This window comes from Lepidochelys olivacea (assembly GCF_965140295.1).
Source record: "Lepidochelys olivacea isolate rLepOli2 genome assembly, chromosome: 1".
Taxonomy (NCBI): Eukaryota; Metazoa; Chordata; order Testudines; family Cheloniidae; genus Lepidochelys; species Lepidochelys olivacea.
In genome coordinates this window covers 144,895,085-144,915,088 of record NC_140411.1, presented here as the reverse complement: position 1 = coordinate 144,915,088, position 20,004 = coordinate 144,895,085, and the positions used below count along the sequence as shown (strand labels likewise).

General features: G+C 43.8%; 1 protein-coding gene across 4 annotated transcripts in view; it reads left to right on the top strand.

Moving 5' to 3' along the window:
* Window positions 1–20,004, top strand: part of APOO (apolipoprotein O) — a 105,718-nt gene that overhangs the window by 27,518 nt on the left and 58,196 nt on the right. For all 4 annotated transcript variants that reach the window (XM_084640806.1, XM_084640807.1, XM_084640805.1 and 1 more), the window contains exons 4-6: window positions 339–393; window positions 3,634–3,729; window positions 7,217–7,308. In XM_084640806.1, coding sequence (XP_084496932.1) covers window positions 339–393; window positions 3,634–3,729; window positions 7,217–7,308 — 243 coding nt within the window. The remainder of the gene's footprint in view (window positions 1–338; window positions 394–3,633; window positions 3,730–7,216; window positions 7,309–20,004) is intronic.

Sequence of the window (20,004 nt, the reverse complement as noted above, 5' to 3'; positions counted from 1 at the left end):
GAGAAGAGGACAGAAGGGAAGAGGTCTTGGTAGCATGGATAAAATCAGAACTGCACAAATGTACCAGAGAAGTCCCTTTAGTTTTCCGAATACTCTATGCTGACTGTGAGATCGTTCAGTTTTGGCAGAAAACAATGCTTAATTTTGTTTGCTGATTTGATCCTGAATAAAAAGACCTGCAAGCATATTTAACAGTCTCGAACATACAAGGCTGTTGTGCCTGAATTGACATGGAATGTATAAAACTAATGTTGTTGCTCTTCATCAGGTTATTAATCAAGTTACTTCTGTTTTGCTACTGTATATTTAATCATCTTCTTCTTTTTTTTTTTTTTAAGGCTCTTTACACTAAAGCTATGCCCAAAGTAGAAAGAACTGTTGAACGTGGTAAAGGTAAATCAGCTTACATTTTTCTTTACTAATAGGTGAGGTGCTTGATGGAGAAAAATTATGATGCATGGCTATGGTTACATGTGCCTTCTCTTAGCTCAAAGCTCCCTTAAGCATTGTTCAGCACATTGTGTGAGTAAAGGAACTTCAAATCTTTCTGCTATTTATGCTATGGATTTATTGGATTTCTTTTGTTGAGCATCATGGTATTATGCTTTTGATAATTAAAAGCATAGTCCTGTGTCTGTCGTAAACAGTGCAAGAGTAAGGCTGGTCTACACCAAAAACTTAAGCAACATAGCTGGGTTGAGCTAGGGGTGTAAAAAAAATTAACAACCCTGAGAGATGTAGTTAAACTGACCAAAGCCACAGTATACACACAGCTAGGTCATTCTTACCCCTTTCTCTCTAGGGGGTGGATTAACTACAGCAGTGGAAAAACCACTTCTGTCTCTGTAGCAAGTGACTACATTATGGCACTATACAAGCACACCTGCAGCATCCATGGTGTGGACAGGCTCTAAGTAATGGGACCACGTAAAGAACATCCACGGTATCAGTTAAAGGAGCATCTAGGATAATTGGACCAGGCAGGGAACAAGATGCTATCTGTTCATGGGCAGCCAATGCAAATCACTCTGTGAAAATAGTAGAATCTACAGAGAGCTTTATTTGGCCTTACCTGTGTCATTCAAGATTAGCTGGCCAAAATCTGACCTCTCCAATCTCACTATGGGGTTGCCTGGGTTGGTGGGACATGGGAGAAGACAGAAACCACTCACACTTTGGCAGTGTTCTCAAATTAATCTGAGCTGACTGTTTTAAATTCAATTACTGAATCTGCACATTTCTCATCTCTCTCTAAACTAAACTATCCCAATCTTATGAACATCTACATAGGGAATTCTTTTTATATTTCTGATCTTTCTCATCACCTCTTTGTAGATTACTTTCTATTTCTGCTATATCTTTGAGATAGGGTGACCAAAACGGACCTCAGTGAGGCACCACATGGGCATAGGGATCTGCTCGCGCAGTGTAGGGGCACAAGAAAGGATGTAATAGCTTTTAGATCATTCGTTATTTTGCACCTGAATTAGCCTTTTTTATTTACCAGTTCTTGTACTACAAACACAATTTAACTGAACATCTTGAACAGCCACAAACACATAAAAGGAAATACCTTTTACACACTGTCCCAAATAACCCTTGGGAGCTTATGGCATCAAGATTATTTTGAGGCCAAGAATTAATAAAAGGATAACATATTTATATGGATATTGATTACATCCACCCTTGAATCAGGTAAATTGATAAAGTTAGAGATATAACATTTCTGTTTTCAGAGCACAGATGTATTACTAACTAGTGATACTAGATAGAAACTTCCTCTAAAGGCAGTTTATTCCATAATTATAAATTTCTTGCATCTCCTGAAGCATCTGGGACTGGCCACTGTTAGAAACAGGATGCTGGACTGTTGCTCTAGTCTTGGCAATTCCTATGTTACAATGCAAGAAAAAGAATCACCTTTTAAATTACCTTAATTCTGAGGCCTGGTGCAGCAAGGGATTATCTAAGTTTATATACATGCATAAGTCGGGGGGCAGGGGAGGATGGGACATCTTTTTATGTTAAAAGAACAGGAGTACTTGTGGCACCTTAGAGACTAACAAATTTATTTGAGCATAAGCTTTCATGGGCTACAGCCCACTTCATCGGCTGTATGAAGAGGAAAATACTGTAGGATGATTTTATATACACAGAGACCATGAAACAATGGGTGTTACCATGCACACTATAACGAGAGTGATCAGTTAAGGTGAGCTATTACCAGCAGGGGAGAGAAAAAATCTTTTGTAGTGATGATCAAGATGGGCCATTTCCAGCAGTTGTTGTATACTTTTAATGGCAAATTAAAATAATTGTTTGGATTTCATTTTTAACTGAAACTGTGTGAATGAGGAAGTAAAATAAATGCACAGTTGTCTTCCTGGTTTTGTCAGCTGACTAAAACAAAGCATAACATGACAAAACCACAAGAGGTTTTGTATCAGACAGCAAACAGCAGGAAACTCAGCTAATGGGGAAATGAAATTGCATGCATAACCAGGTGGCAACAGGATATAAATGTAACTGTTTTGTAAATACCAACACTATTGATGCAACTGATGAGAGCCTAATAAACTAAAGTTGAGCTATGGACTCATTTCCCTCCCTCCAAATTACACTAGTTTCTGAAAACATTTTTTGTGTAGTAGACTCATTTTAAAAATCGTTCTACAATGCTGATGTTCTGTTAAGTGTGTGGCAGGAGGTCAAGGGGCGGGGAGCCCCTTCTGGCTTAATAAATGAGTGTTCATAGATCATTGCCTTCCAATACTTACTAGTGTTAGTTATTAGTATGAAGCACTTGAATAATGATAGTCTTTGGAAATTTTAGTAAAACTGCTTTCTGTTTTCTGAAACTTAAATATCTGTTCAGACTGGAAATAGTGAAATTCTGTTTTCTCTCACATTCTCTCACACATGCATGTGCACACACACACACCTTGTTAAAAAGTGTGTATGTATGTAATATATATTCTTTAAATTAAATTTTGAAAATTTATTTAGAAGTATTACTCTAGCAAACTCTAAAAATACAAGATTTTTACATGCGCTTTCCTGAAATGGATTGACTCTAAAGATTTTTTTTTTTTTCCTTCTCCACACCTATCTTTCTATTGTATTGGGAAATAAGGACTTTAACAGAATCAAGAGGTAGCTAGAACCATTAGATTGTGACATTCTGCAAAATGACTCTGCTTCTACTGCAGGAAGCCCACAGCTTTGATGGTATATAGAACTCATAATTGTGCCAGTCAGTCTGTCACCTAAAACACCCTTACAAAAGCAGTCTGAAAAAGCGAAATGCTGCGATGAACAGATCCTCTTTTCCAAAGGCAAATGATAACGTGTAACAGTCGGCATGAAAATATGTGCCTCCTAGAACTTTCAAGAAACAATAATGTTTCAATTAATGTCCCCCACATAAATGAAGCAACAGTCTGCCAGTGAATCAACAAGTAGTTCATATATGTGTCAATAGAGAAGATTGCAGAAGTTTTAATTTTTTTGCCACTAGAGCCAAATGACAGTTAAAATAGTGTTTTGTAACACTTGCTGGTATGTGTTAGTGGTTCATTTTCATCATAAGGTCTTTCGATTACATTGATGCATTGTGGTCTGATTTCATTTTAGAAAGTTGTGAATTTCTCAAAAATCCCCCGCCAGGATTTTACCCAAGGCTTGGTGTGATTGGTTTTGCTGGAATTGTTGGACTCTCTCTTTCTAGAGGTAGGTGCTCTTTTCAAATGGCTTATTTTATGATGTTGGGGTAAATCATTTAACATCCAATAAAAATGAATACCTCTTTAACTACAATATGTGCAATTAAATCAGGACTCAGAAATGTATCTTGCTGCACATTATTTCTGCTACAAAAGTTTTTTTTTATATTGTTTAATTTCAGTGTTTATGGATTCTGTTGGTTACAGAAACTTGGTCTATAAAAGACACCAATACTGAATGACGCTTATAGTAATTAATATGATGAAATCTAATAGGAACACTGGAATTGCAATTTATCAACCAAATTGAATGCTAAAGCATTCAGTTTATAAAAATAATCTTTTTCTTGATTTAATTGCACTACCCCTGACAGTCCCAGTCTCAGTGTGGTGGCGTGTTGTTTGAAGGGGGAAAAAAAAAAAAGTAATTTTTAGTTAATGATGTAAGGGAAATCGGATGCATTTCTTAATAACTTGTTTGCAGACTTTTTTTGTCATAACTATTCAGTTAATTTAAACATGACATTTGAATATTATAACTGTGAAGATTCTGCTTTGTAGTAATTTAGCAGATAATGCTCTCTGAAGTGTGCATCATTCAGTTTACGAAGACAGTTACCGATAAGCAGCTATTTCTTTACAGTTTACTTAATGAAATTAAGTAGACTATCCAATTATGAACTAATTGGATTAAAGGGATGCTGCCAATTCCTCTGCTAGTTTTCTTCAAAATTATTTTTAATTAGTTTTTGTGCTCCTCTCTTTGTTTTGAAAGGGCCTTTGGGTGGACCTGCAAGCTACATAATCAAATATGTTCATGCACCCACTCCCTCTCCCACCCGCTTTTGCTGTCTGGGCTCACACCTGCCTCGGCTTGCTGCTTGTTCTTTCAGTTTCAGCTCTGATAATGCTATTACACATAGTGAACACCCTTCTCCAGGCCCTGTAGCTATCAACAAACAATGAAGCTGACTGTCGGTCTGTAAAGTAAGCCAACTGAAAAAAAGAGAGGTTTTTTTCCTTTCATCTTTATCACACACAAGGAGTTAATTTTAACAACAGTAGGCAAAAAAAACCCCAAACCTTTTGTTTTGAAATTTGTTGACTGTGTCCCTTTAATTGGCAAGTTAACTGACAAAGCAAGGTTCTTGAATTTTATTGTGGTCGCATCTCTACGCAGAGCTGACCTAGAAGTAAGTTACAGTGTAATGTAACATATTTATTCATATTTTATAGTGTAGAAATATAACATTTAATTACATTGTTTAAAAAAACAGTATATTTGTGCTTTGTTAGGAAAGGGAATTTGAAATACAGTAGAACCTCAGACTCATGAACACCTCAAAAATGGAGGTTTTTCATAACTCTGAAATGTTTATAGCTCAGAACAAAACGTTACGGTTCTTTCAAAAGTTTACAACTAAACATTGACTTAGTATAGCTTTGAAACTTTACTGTGCAGAAGAAGAATGCTGCTTTTAACCATCTTAGTACAAATGAAACAAGCACAGAGAGTTTCCTTGCCTTGTCAAATCTTTTTTTTTAAACTTAATTTTTTTCATAGTTTACATTTAACACAGTACTGTACTGTATTTGCTTCTTTTTTCTTCTTTGTTTTGGTCTCTGCTGCAGCCTGCTTATGTACTTCCAGTCCAAATTAGGTGTGTGGTTGACCAATCAGTTTGTAACTCTGGTGTTCAGAACTCTGAGGTTCTATGTTTGCTCATTTTTGTAGAAGTTCTTAATATGTGACACTGTTTAACTGTCTCTGTGGTGAATCGTTATGTTGATATGGATGAATGCTGTAACTTGATAGGAAATATTGTTGATAATGGTTTGTACAGCCAAATAGTGTTTTTTATTAACACAATCAGAGACGAGCAGTCATTTTGAACAAACTCACATGTTCTTTGAACAAACTGGAAGTGAGTAACTGGCCATTTAGAAACTGGAAGTGATGTGTGACTATAGCAGACAAATGTATTAACACTTATCCAATTAAATTTGTTTTGATTATTCTCTGGCAGTGAACAAACATATTGCTTAGCACTCGTGATGTTATTTAAATGAGAACATTGCCAAATCATGATTGTAGATGTTTTTCTTAAAGTTCCAACTTCAGAATTCGTGATTACTTGAGAATCTATTTTCGTTTAAAAAAAAAAAAGAAATGCATGGCCTTTGGGTACCCTAAAGGCTTAAGAACTGGAAGATAAATAAAAAGAACCCACAATTTTATCTTTTTAACCCCATCTTATGATTTCGGGGTGGGCCTGATTTGAAATGCAAGTCGCTTATTCACAATACAAAAATCAAAGCACTTTATTTTCACATCTGAGCTTGAAATGTCAAAAAGCTAGTTTACAATGAGTTTTAACTCTGAAGTATATAATGAGTAAGGCTATGTTTTAGTCACGGGTATTTTTAGTAAAAGTCATGGACAGGTCACTGGCAGTAAACAAAAATTCGTTGCCCTTGACCTGTCCATGACTTTTACTATATACTCCTAACTAAAACTTGGCCGGGGTGCTGGAGAGGGTGGGCGGGGGGGGACTGGGACCCCTGCTGGGGGTGGAGGGCAGGCAATGGCACACAGCCGAGACCCCTGCTGGTGGGGGTGTGTGTGTGTGAGGGGGGCTGGCAGGCTTCCTACTGGGCTCCAACCGACGTGTCCCTCCAGCTCCTAAGGGATGGGCGGGCTGGGGGGCTCTGATTGCTGCTCCTGTCACAGGCACCAGCTACGCAGCTCCTATTGGCCGGGAACCACATGGTGTGGGGAGTGCACGGAGCCCCCTGGCCCATCCGCCTAGGAGTTGCAGGGACATGCCGGTGTAAGCAGGGGAGTCCCCCATGTAAGCGCCACCCCAACCGCCTGCCCAGCCCCTCCCACACACCCAAACTGCTGCTGGCCCAGGGGTTGCCCGGCTCAGGCAGTCCCTGAGCCAGCACCAGGCACTGCAGAAGTCACGGAATCAGGGACCTCCATGACAGACATGCAGCCTTAATAATGAGTCCAACAGGAAGAAAACCTATATCACAAATGTACATGTGGTAGAACTATTTTATGGTAGCTGGCAAAGGCTGATCTCTGTTATGGAACATGCCTCCTGCTTGATATGATATCTTAGCATATTAGAAGCATTTACATTCATTTCATGAACAGAAGTTTATATAATTCTCATAGCAATATTTCTTAACCAAAACCTTCACTTTAAATTTTTTATTCCACTGGATTTTTTTGAATCCCCACGTCACATTTAGTTATGAGGTAGTTTTCACTGAAAGATTCTGTTTAAAAATTACTTCTCAAAAGAGTGAAAAATTAGTATATCAGTACTAGTACATCTTAGGCAAGTAGTTTAAACTAAACAGTTACTGATGTGGTAAATTCTAATGTACCGAATGAATGATTATATATAAAAAGTACAGTAACACTATCCAAGTTTCTGGAGAACGTGTACTCTTAACAGAAAATATTTTCTTCCATGGAACAGGTTCAAAAATAAAGAGGTTGGTGTATCCAGTGGGCTTCATGGGGATTGGTGCTTCGCTATATTATCCTCAACAAGCTGTTGCTATTGCAAAGGTCAGTGATTACACTTTTAGGTGTGGGAAAACCCTCTTACTTCCTGTCACTTATTTCTTCATAACTTCAAATTAGTCAGTAAACCATTTTTTATTTAAGGGTTGTCAGCAGGCTTGGCCTTCTTACAATGAAGGCAGATACATTTGTTCTCCCAATGAGCTTGCAGTTTAAATTGGACATAAACTGGATGACTTGATTTAAATTACTGATTTAAGCAAGAAACTTGATTTAAATAATCAATTTTAATTATGTTTTGCGTTTGTATTGTTTACTTTCCAAAAGAAAAGTTGATTCTCATTGGTTGGTAACTATTAAAACATGTTTGCAAATAAATATAGTATTTATACTAAATTTGGTGCTTCTTTTTGTTCACTGATGGGATACACTGCATCTCTACGCATTTTGTTCTTCTTCGAGCGCTTGCTCATGTCAATTCCATTTTAGGTGTGTGCTTACCCACATGCACAGTTGTCAGAGATTTCTGCCTTAGCAGTATCCGTAGGGCCAGCTGTGGCGCCCACTGGAGTGGCGCTCCCATGTGGCGATATATCAGGCGCTGCCGGCCCTGCGTCCTCTTCAGTTCCTTCTTACTGCCTGTGACGGTTGACTGCACCACCTTGTCTTGCTTCGCAAGAGCAGCAGCGGATATCCATTGGTTGGTTTAGTGGTTGTTGTACATAGTTTTATAGATAGTTACTTGATAGTGTTAGTTAGTCAAGAAAGTCCCAGTGGGGACTTTCCCCTGAGCGGGGCATGGCCTATTCCCCCAGCTTCAAGATGTGTGTCATGCAGCAGGCCGACGCCTTAAGTGTCTGGGTGAAGGCCATAGGAAAAACATCTGTAAGAACTTTCGCCCACAGACCCAAACAGAGCAGGATATCTGCTTGAGAGTGTTATTGATGGAGGCGGTTCTCCGTCCAGCGTTGGAACCCTCCACCGCAGCACCCACGGCCAGCACTTTGGCCTCGGCAGACACCTCCGGCGATGGCTTCGACACAGCACTGTTCCGTTTTGCCTGCGCTGAAGAAGAGGCTGAAGAAAAGAAGCACCAAAGGAGAGAGGGGCCTCAGGCAAAGGACCTCCTGTCAAGTCATGCGCCCGCTATGCGGAGTCATGGGGGTACTGCAGAAGTCAGACCCACCTGCCCTTCCAGGGACCTGCCATCCGCCCCAGGCAGCGGCAGGGGTTCCGAGCCAGTTATGAGGCCTTCAGTGCCCTAAGCAGTCCCAGCAGCTAAGGAGCAAGGCTGACCGGCTCCACAGGTGCCACGCCAGGTGACCAACATGGCTCCGCTTGTGGCACCAAACGGGAGAGCCACTGGGGTGGCTGCAGCATAGACTGGCGTAGCATCACAGGTCGCTGGATCGCAGGCACAAGTCCCGTCGCTGTAGCCTCAAGACCTGGCACTGCAGCTTGCCGGCTGGAAGGCCTAGATGTCCATCGAGATCCCCTCCTACTAGGCAAGGGACTCTGGACTCATGGGGTCACTCCCCATACCACTGGTACCGATCACCATCTGGCCATAGGTTGCCTAGACGCTGAACACCCTCTCTCAGAAGGTATGCTCGTCGTCAGTCTCCATCCTGGAGGGCTTGTTCAGGATCTCGGCGTCGTTCGCCTTGGCCCCGGTACCGTTCCTCCAGCAGGCGGTGCTACTCTTCCCCCCCTCCCCCCATATCAATTGCATACCAGGGTCAGTAGGCAGACTCAGGCCTCAACGGTCCATTGGAGGAACAGTGGTCAGGGTCAGACCACGATTTTAGCACGTCACCGAGACAGGGTGACTTGGCTCCGACGCAGGAGACCGAGGAGGCTCCAGCCACAGTGCCGATGCAAGAGGGGCCATGCTGCCCCGCAGTGATCATACTGGAACCTGTGGGGGGTGCCAGTAATGCTGGTCCAGTACTCTCAGCCCTCAGACCCATCCTCGACCTGCGTTGCCTCAACAAGTCACTCCAGAAGTTGAAGTTGTGCATGGTCTCCCTGGCCTCCATCATCCCCCTCCCTGGATCCAGGAGTCTGGTACACCGCCCTTGATTTACTTCCATATTTCCATCTTCCCAGGGCACTGGTGCTTCCTCCACTTCATATTAGGCAGGTGCCATTTCCAGCTCACAGAGTTGGCCTTTGGTCTCGCATCGGCCCCAAGAGCATTCACAAGATTCATAGCGCCAGTAGCTGCTTACCTGAGATGTTGGGGTTGCGTGTCCACATATACCCGTACTTCAACGACTGGTTGATAAGGAGCCGGTCTCTGGATCAGGTGCAGAGACATCTTGACCTGGTATGTTCCATCTGTCATGACCTGGGGTTGATGATACACGAGAAAAAGTCAACCTTAACACCAGTACAACGCACAGAATTCATTAGAGTAGTTCTTGACTCCACTCGGACCAGGGCCTTCCTCCCTGAGACTCGGTCCCAGGACGTGACAGACCTCATGGCAGGCCTCCGGGCCCACCCTCTCACCACCACCTACACATGCCTGAGGCTGTTGGGCCACGTGGCAGTATATGCTTATGTAGCTGGCGTTGGTCCATATCCTGAACCGGCACAGCATGGACTGGGTGATCAGGATCCTGGACAGCGAACTGTGGTCCCTCATCTGGTGGCAGGACCCCACGTCAGTGTTGGAAGGAGTTCCCTTTATGGCCCCAACCTCGTCAGTGACCCTTGTCTCCAACGCCTCGGACCTGGGCTGCGGAGCCCACCTGGGTGCTCTTAGCAATCAAGATCATTGGTCCAGTCATGATCGTTCCCTGCATATCAATGTCAGGGAACTCAGGGTGGTTTGACTGGCCTGCCAAGCCTTTCCATCTCATATACAAAACAGGGTGGTTCAGGTCTTGACAGACAACATGGCTATGGTCTTGTATATCAACAGGCAGGGCGGAGCCAGGTAATCTGCCCTTTGCCAGGAAGCCCTCTGGCTCTGGGACTTCCGTCTACAGCACAACATCCATCTCATGACCTCTCCCCCTCCAGGGTCCAAGAACACTTTGGCAGATCGCCTCAGCAGGACATTCTCATCTTGTCACATGTGGTCCCTTCATCCGGTGGTGGTCTGTTCCATCTTCCGCAGGCTGGGAACTCCCCAGGTGGACTTGTTCACGTCCAGGCAGAAGTGCCACATCTTCTGCTCAATTGGGGGCATGGACAGAGGATCCCTGTCGGATGTCTTCCGGCTCCTGTGGTCGGGGGCTCTGATGTACACCTTCCCTCCGGTGCCGTTGCAACCCAGGGTTCTCATGAAAATCAAACAGGAGAGGGCGAGGGTCATCCTCACAGCGCCAGCGTGGCCATGCCAACACTGGTTCAGCACTCTGCTGGACCTCTCAGTGGCGAACCCGTTCCAGCTACTGCTCAGTTCGGACCTGTTGTCCCAGAACCACAGCAGTCTTCTGCACCCCAACGTGGCGGCATTACATCTGATGGCCTGGCTGCTGCATGGCTAAACACACAGGAGCAGCAGTGCTCAGCTGAGGTTCAGCACATTCTGTTGGGAAGTAGAAAGCCCTCCACCAGAGCGATCTACCTGGTAATTGGAAACAGTTCACCTGCTGGATTGCAGACAGAGGTGTTCGTTTCAAGTGGGCTTCTCTGTAGCTTATTCTAGACTGTATCTTATATCTCAAGCTCCAGGGCTTGTCCCTCTCATCAATCAAGGTCCATCTGGCGGCCATCTCGGCCTTCCACCCGCCGTTTGAGGGCAGGTCAGTTTTTGCTCAGGATATCACAGCCAGATTCCTTAAGGGCCTAGAGTGCCTCTACCTGCACATCAGGGACCCTGTCCCTCCATGGGACTTGAATCTGGTGCTGTTGTAGCTTGTGGGTCCTCCCTTCAATCCACCAATAAGACCTCAGTTCTCCATGGGAACACAGTTTAATCTTAATACAACTCATGAAGCCTCCTCTTAAGTCCATGGCAGATAGTTTTGTTTCACTGATCTGTTAAGGCCACTTTTACGGTAGCCATTTTTTAGCCAGACAAGAGCAAGTCACCTGCCCTCATGGCAGACCCCTTCATCCTCTGTCCTTTATAGAGGTCAAGTTGTTCTTAGGCCTCACCGTAGATTTCTTCCCAGAGTAGTTTCTGAATGTTCTATTAATCAAGCCATTAACTTGCTGGTTTTCTCTCCTAGACCTCATGCCCATAAAGGGAATCTAAATTACATACCTTAAGCACTGAGAGCTTTAGTTTACTTTCTTAATAGGAGCTAGAGTATTTCAGAAGTCCCTAATATATCCTATGTTGACAGCCCTAAAATCTTCCTATTTCCTCAGTCTTTATCTAGGTGGGTTAGAAGAGGGATATTATCTAGGTGGATACACATGGAATCATAGAATATCAGAGTTGGAAGGGACCTCTGGAGGTCATCTAGTCCAACCCCCTGCTCAGAGCAGGACCAATCCCAACTTAAATTATCCCAGCCAGGGCTTTGTCAAGCCTGACCTTAAAAACTTCTAAGGAAGGGGATTCCACTACCTCCCTAGGTAATGCATTCCAGTGTTTCACCACCCTCCTAGTGAAAAAGTTTTTCCTAATATCCAACCTAAATCTCTCCCACTGCAACTTGAGACCATTACTCCTTGTCCTGTCATCTGCTATCACTGAGAATAGTCTAGATCCATCCTCTTTGGATCCACCTTTCAGGTAGTTGAAAGCAGCTATCAAATCCCCCCTCATTCTTCTCTTCTGCAGACTAAACAATCCCAGTTCCCTCAGCCTCTCCTCATAAGTCATGTGTTCCAGTCCCCTAATCATTTTTGTTGCCCTCCGCTAGACTCTCTCTCCAATTTCTCCACATCTTTCTTGTAGTGTGGAGCCCAAAACTGGACACAGTACTCCAGATGAGGCCTCACCAATGTCGAATAGAGGGGAACGATCACGTCCCTCAGTCTGCTGGTAATGCCCCTACTTATACACCCCAAAATGCCATTGGCCTTCTTGGCAACAAGGGCACACTGTTGACTCATATCCAGCTTCTCGTCCACTGTCACCCCTAGGTCCTTCTCTGCAGAACTGCTGCCTAGCCATTCGGCCCCTAGTCTGTAGCGGTGCATTGGATTCTTCTGTCCTAAGTGCAGGACTCTGCACTTGTCCTTGTTGAACCTCATCAGATTTCTTTTGGCCCAATCCTCCAATTTGTCTAGGTCCCTCTGTATCCTATCCCTGCCCTCCAGCATATCTACCACTCCTCCCAGTTTAGTGTCATCTGCAAACTTGCTGAGGTGCAATCCACACAATCCTCCAGATCATTAATGAAGATATTGAACAAAACCGGCTCCAGGACTGACCCTTGGGGCACTCCGCTAGATACCGGCTGCCAACTAGACATGGATCCATTGATCACTACCCGTTGAGCCCGACAATCTAGTCAACTTTCTACCCACCTTGTTGTGCATCCATCCAGCCCATACTTCTTTAACTTGCTGACAAGAATGCTGTGGGAGACCATGTCAAAAGCTTTGTTAAAGTCGAGGAATAAGACGTCCACTGCTTTCCCTTCATCCACAGAACTAGTTATCTCATCATAGAAGGCAATTAGGTTAGTCAGGCATGACTTTCCCTTGGTGAATCCATGCTGACTGTTCCTGATCACTTTCCTCTCCTCTAAGTGCTTCAGAATTAATTCCTTGAGGACATCCTCCATGATTTTTCCAGGGACTGAGGTGAGGCTGACCGGGATCCTCCTTCTTCCCTTTTTTAAAGATTGGCACTACATTAGCCTTTTTCCAGTCTTCCAGGACTTCCCCAGATCGCCATGAGTTTTCAAAGATAATGGCCAATGGCTCTGCAATCACATCCACCAATTCCTTTAGCACTCTCAGATGCAACGCATCCGGCCTCATGGACTTGTGCACGTCCAGCTTTTCTAAATAGTCCTGAACCACTTCTTCCTTCACAGAGGGCTGGCCACCTCCTCCCCATGCTATGCTGCCCAGCGCAGCAGTCTGGGAGCTGACTTTGTTCGTGAAGATAGAGGCAAAAAAAACCATTGAGTACATTAGCTTTTTCCACATCCTCTGTCACGAGGTTGCCTCCCTCATTCAGTAAGGAGCCCACACTTTCCTTGGCTTTCTTCTTGTTGCCAGCATACAGAAGAGGGTTATTGGATTACATCTGTTCTACTGCACTAAGACCACAATCATCTCATTGTAGATGTAGCTACTTCTTTAGTATGCCTCAGACATGTTACTATGTAAGGCTGCCACATGATGCTGTAGTCCACTGTTTCTCAAATGTGCCCACCAGGGGGTTTCCCTGCAGCCACAGCAGTTTCCTGGGCAGTGTGTGTGTTGTGGGGGGAAGCACCAGCCCCTCCCTTTCGTCCCTGTTGCTCTTGCTGCCTCTCTGGAGACACAGGTGCAGGGGTGTGCAGGTTTGTATACTTTTTATGGTGCCCAGAACAGATCTGCACACCTGCCTTGTAAGCTGATATATATTTTAAAAAATAATGTAAAAATGTGAGGGCTCTGGGGTGGGGCTGGTGATGAGGGGTTCACGATGCAGGAGGGCACTCAGGGCTGGGGCAGAGGGTTAGGGTGTGAAAGGGGCTCAGGGCTATGGCAGAGTGTTGGGGGGGTGGGGGGAGTGCAGGCTCTGGGGTGGGGCAGGGCTGGGGCCACAGAGGAGGAGTCCCCCCAGCTGGCAGCAGCGAGTTCCGGGGTTGGGTCCCCCCCGTCCCTACTGGCAGCACACTCACCTCGCACCACTGTCACTGCACGTGCTCCTAGGGCCCCTCTCAGGTCCAGGAAGCCCCCTTGCCTCCCCTGTGGTGGGGGGCTGCCATCATGTGTGCGTCTCCTCCCCTGCTGCCGCCCCTCACTGCAGGTGGGGCTGCCTCTTGCCCAGCATGGGGCAGGAGAGGTAACTGCGGGCAGGGGGGTGGCCCTGTGTTGACCGGGAAAGGGAAGGGTCCAAGGTGGAAGGGCAGGGTCGGGGTCAGCCTGCCCTGGCACTAGTGGATGGGGGGCATAGGACTCTGTGGCAGCAGTTGATGCCAGGAGCCAACAGAGCAGGAGTGCAGCGCAGAGCTGCTGGGGGCAGCCACCAGCTTGAGGCAGGGACGCTCCGGGGGACATTCGGGGGAGGTGTGCGGGGCCGGGGGAGAGACCTGGTCCCAAACATTGATGGAGCCGGGCCCTGAATATTGATGGAGCCCGGGCACCACGGGCCCATATAACTCGCTGCCCCTGCACAGATGGGACACACAACACTTAAGGAGCAAGGTGAGGTGGTGAGGAAGCGAGCAGCGAGGCGAGCAGTGGGTGAGGGGCGGGGTTAGGAGGCAAGAGGTGAGTGGCAGGGGGGCCATGGCGGAGGAGTAAGGAGGTGAGCGGCGAGCCAGCAGCAGGGTGACAAGGGGGGTAGGAGGGTCTGGCTATGAGTGGGGGAGTGAGGAGGTGAACCAGCAAGTGGGAGTTCTTGCAGCGGGCATGGAGATATCTGTGGCAAGGGAGTGAGGAGGTGAGCAGCAGGTGGGGGAGTGAGGAGGGACACGAGAGGCGGGCAGGGGGTGAGCAGTGAGCGTATGGGCACCCGGTGGAGCCTCCTTTGGGGAGGCTAGCCCCTGACTTCACCCCCCGGCAGCCGGAGCCCCTTGCACCTGGAGCCACAAGCAAGAAACCTGAGCACACACCCCCCATCCCCCTGTGACCAGAGGAGCCCCCAGTCTGGCTGAAGCCCTGAGACATGCCCCACCATGTGCCTGGAGGAGCCCCGCGCCAGTCGAAGCCCAGAGCTCCCTGTCACCTACCGGGAGGAGCCCCAGGCCAGCTGCAAGTGCAGCTGTACATCCTCTTCCCTCCCTTCCCCTCCCCAGACCCAAGCCACCCAGGTATGTTTTCCATTATTGTTTGGACTTCTGTTATGTCAAAGCTTTTTTTAAATTTACTTCAGAATTGTTGTACAAACAACCCTTTTCCCAAAAAAGCAAAAGAAACAATAATAAAAAAGACAAGAACGTGCAAAGCACCTTATTTGTGTTTCTGTTCTGTTAGGTCCAGTAAAGAATAGAGATAACTGTGCATGATTTTCATTATTGAGTCTGCAAAAGAACAACTCCTCAAACCTTAAATAAATAAATTACAATGATTTGAGTGTATATATGTGCATATTACTTTATTGACTGTAGGAAAAATAAATAATTTTAGGAAAAAGTGTCAGTGTGGCCACCAGCAAGAGTTGGTGGCTGCACTCTGAGGCCACCAAAAAATTTGCAAGAACCCTTGCCTAGTCATATCTTTACAAAACACTATTGCCTAGATCTGGCATCTAGATCATGTGCTGAGTTCAGTAGGCTAGCACTCCAGTCCTTAGTCTGTCATGTGAGTGCCCCATATCAAGTCATGAGGCACTGATTGCCAAACCATCCCCTGGGTGTGACTATGTAGAAGACACCCAAAGAAGTGGAAGTTACTCACTTGTAACCAGACATCTTCGAGATGGACTCTGCATATTCACACTCCCTCCATCCTCTTTCCCATCATCTTTGGAGTTGTGTAAAATCCTTACGCTGAGAAAGCAGTAGGAAGGAATGGAGGTGGCAAGGAGCAGCCCTCCCCCTCTGAACGCTGAGGAGAGAGGTCGGAGAGGCAGATGAGTACTCTAACAGGCACTGCTACAAGAAGATATCACTGTCCAGACTGCACCAAACAGCACATCCCATGAGTGTGAATATGCAGAGTCCATTTCAAAGCACTCGAGTTGCAAGTAACCACTTCTGCAGTGTATTGTTTTGGGAGGGGAGCAGTGGTTGGGAGAGGGAGTTGGGATTTTACTTCCTCCTTTCCATCTGTTCCTGCTCCAACCCTCATGTCTGAAACAGCCCTCTTGCTCACCTCCCATTTCTGTGTTTCCCTTCCTCATTTTAGGCGTTGGATTGAGTTTGAGAGGGTTTACATCATGAAGAGATTTTAAAAAAGTAAATATCTAGCTTCATATAAATGATTTTATTTAAAAACAAACCTTTTTTAAAAGTTCAAGACTTGCTTGATTTGACCTAAGATGTAGCAGTAAAAGTTTAAGACTGATTAACAAGACATAAATAAAGTTAACGTGGTCTTCTGTTTAAAGGATTCTCACACATTTATGAACCTTAAATTTGGGAACAATTAAAACTTCCCAATTCAAACATGAACACTTTTTTTTCTTTTTGGAAAAAATGTAATTTTTTTAGCTTTTAAAATGTGAATTATTCCCTATTGAGTAGTTTACCACTCTGCACTTCCTTGGGTGTCACACTGTCCTGATGTTTGTGCGCTATGTTGAATATTGCCAAATACCTAAAAGGACAAAGGAGTACATTCATCTCTTAATTAAGGCTTTCCACTGGAGAAAGGTTAGCTCATCAAAGAACTAGGAAATATGCTAAGCAGAGTACAGTGTGGGGTTGTGATATAGGTCCTGCACCTCTGGCTATAAGAAAAGTCATATCCCTTTCAATTACAATGTTTGTATTGCTGAATGAGGTGTACTGGCAACAGAAGCTCTGGAACATCATGTACACAGGGAGTACAGTAGCAGCCTGATCTGTTCCACAGTTGCTCAACAAGTTGAATGGTTAAACTTAATGATCAGGGATAGTTTCCAGGCATTACTTTCTGTAATTGGAAATCTAAAAGACTTTTTCTCCAGGCACCATTCTTATGGAGAACAAACTTGTAGCTGTTTATCACAAGATTGCTGAAAGATGTTCCTTTTACTTTCTGTGGCATATTGTTGGTATTACTTAGAACAAAATCTAAAGCTCTGTGTTGTGCAGACGTGTTGAGCTGTCTTTGACCTGCACCTAGCAGACAAGCTTGGGCAGATTGTTCTAATATTTGTGGCTTTGGCAGAACTTCCACTGATGTGTTAAAGCTGTTCTGCTTTCTATCCAAGATAAAATATAGATCTGTTGTTACACTTACCTGCATTTTGCACTTACCTCTGGTTCAGCTTCAGTCTGGAAAAAGCATCTGCTACTAAACTACCAAAATCAACCTCTTTGCACAATAGAAGAGTTTTCAGTCATTTTTAATAATCCTTCTCAGTATTGAGTCTTCTCAACTTGCATAATACAGCACACATACTAGTCATTTTGATTCATGCTCACTGCTTCTTGCAGGGAAAAATCTTTGCCAGTGCACAACTGTTGTCAAGATTTATTCCCTTGACAATAAACCAAACTGACTACAGTGTTTAAAGGTTACAAAATACATGCTAAAAAATCAGCAAATTCTCAGTTAAGGTTCCCACGAGGCTGTACTGATAGAGAGCCATTACCGTTAATCATGCTTGATAACCTGTATGTATTGAAATAGAATACTGTAGTTAATTTCTTATGTGCTTGGGGCTACAGTAGAACCTCAGAGTTAGGAACTGACCAGTCAGCCACACACCTTATTTGGAACTGGATGTACACGATCTGGCAGCAGCAGAGACACACACACAAAAGCAAGTACAGTACTGTGTTAAATGTAAACTACTAAAAAAAAGCGGAGAGGAAAGCAGCATTTTTCTTCTACATAGTAAAGTTTTAAAGCTATATTAAGTCAACATTCAGTTGAAAACTTTTGAAAGAACAACCACAATGTTTTGTTCAGAGTTACCAACATTTCAGAGTTACAAACAACCTCCATTCTTGAGGTGTTTGCAACGCCGAGGTTCTACTGTATTGCGCTAGGCCCAGAGATATTTGGGAGACACTAAGCAGAATGTAAGCCCACTTCCAAGTTTCTTCAGAACCTCTCCTGACAACTTGCCAATCTGACTTTTCAGTGTTTATTTAAATATTACCGGGGAGTTAAACATATTTGCACTTTTATGTTGAATTCAGTGGAAGTTAGGAAATATTTTGGCATGCTGGAATTCAACACTAATGAAAGAAAGAGGAACTATATTTTGTCATCTTTCGGTTTAAGCCAAATCTGGAGTTACTAAAATACTTTTCTGAAGGCCTGGAGAAACTGCTGTCTTCTGCAAGCTCTCAGTTGAAAGTCTGAGATTTTGTATTACTCCCTTTTATTTGCCGTGACAACTCCAGCAAATAAAAGGAGAGAAACTGGAATGTGGCAAAGGTCTTGAACATAGCTCCATCAGAGCTAATATTTTTTTGAAAAAACAGTAATGTTAAATCTACAGGACTGTACCTAACACTAAGGAAATTACATACCCCTGGAGCAAAAAGCATATAGACAAGGTTTGGATGTTATAATTTAAATGGGTAGTCTGTGCTTTGGAAACATTTTGTTTCTGTCTGTCTGAAGCCCTAAGTTTGTTGCTTGCAGTTTTTGTTTATGCTGTAAGTGCTTTTCTCTGACAGAAATTTTCCCAGCTTTGTACCTCACAAAAAAGAATTTCAAAATGTGAAAGTAAGGCCCAGTTCTGCAGTCACTGTACATTCATAACTCCATTGAATTCCGTGAACTCAAATATAGTGAACTCTGGGATATTTAGGTTTGCAACAAATGCAGGACTGAGCCCATATGCAGCTTGAAAATCTTCAGTCATTCATGAGTTTGTAAGAACTTCAGTAACTTACGGCCTTAAAAACAATGCAAAGACCCAAAATAAGAGATTATATCAGTACTTCATCACAATTGACACTTTTTTGCATCATGTTGCCCTTTTGCTGTGTATAGATTAAAGAGCATGTACTGGAGGAATTTTTATAACCAGGAAAAAGCAGCTGCTGCCTACAGACAGTTGTTGGTTTTCCTTCATCTTGTTTTGATAGCTGTATTCGTAACTGGCACCACAGATGAAAGGAGTGTCTTTTATTTTTACTCTGGTAAGTTTGCACTTCTTGCAGCTTTCTAATGATGATCCCCACATATCTGCAGCATTCTATGTTAAGAGGAAGCAGAATATTTTGCTAATGAAGTATAAGCTGTTCTGAAGCAAATTACTAGCTTGTCTAAATATTTGGGAGATAATATTTCAAAAGCTAGACAAGAGTACAAAGGTTTATACCTTCAGTGCCTGTGAAGATTTTGGAGGAGTATAGCACATTCATTGCCAGGTCTCTGGGTGTTTGCTTTTTATCTTTTATTACTGCCCGTATCGCCATCAAATGCAGATAAAAATCTTATTTCTCTCAATGCAGCATGCCAACTAGCAACTTATTTATATCTAAAATTTGACCTCCTTAAACTAGTTTAACATGGTGGCCAAACAGGTTAAGTGTGTGTTTCTTCTTTTTAAGACAACTTGTCCAAAGACAGCCTGCATCTCAGATCCAGTTGTCTGACTAGAAAACTTATTTGCGACAATTCTTTTCTGTATTCAAAGTGAATCGAGTTTTAAAATAATTGTATTGTCTGTAAATATAGTGTATGGATATGACTTCCTGCTGGGCTCAGTTATTGGTTCTTTTTAGTCCATTTTCCTATTCTAAATGGTAACAAGGTGTTTATCTTTAACCACACACTGACGTGGGGTATGTTGTACAGTGAAGCCTTGTTTCTCTTAGCATAAACAGTAAAGCTTAATGGTGCATTGTAATGAAGGTCTGAGAAGGATCCATGCTAAGGGTGACGGAGAGTATGGAATGCTACAGCTGCTTCTTACCATTTGAAAATTCAACTTGATTTTAAGGCAGGAGGAAGATTCCTGTGTGTTGTGCATTATTTTCTCTTTCAAGAATACGTGGTGAGTTCATTAGAAACTTGTAGATAGGCAGACAAGCTGTTGATCTGACCCTGCATCTA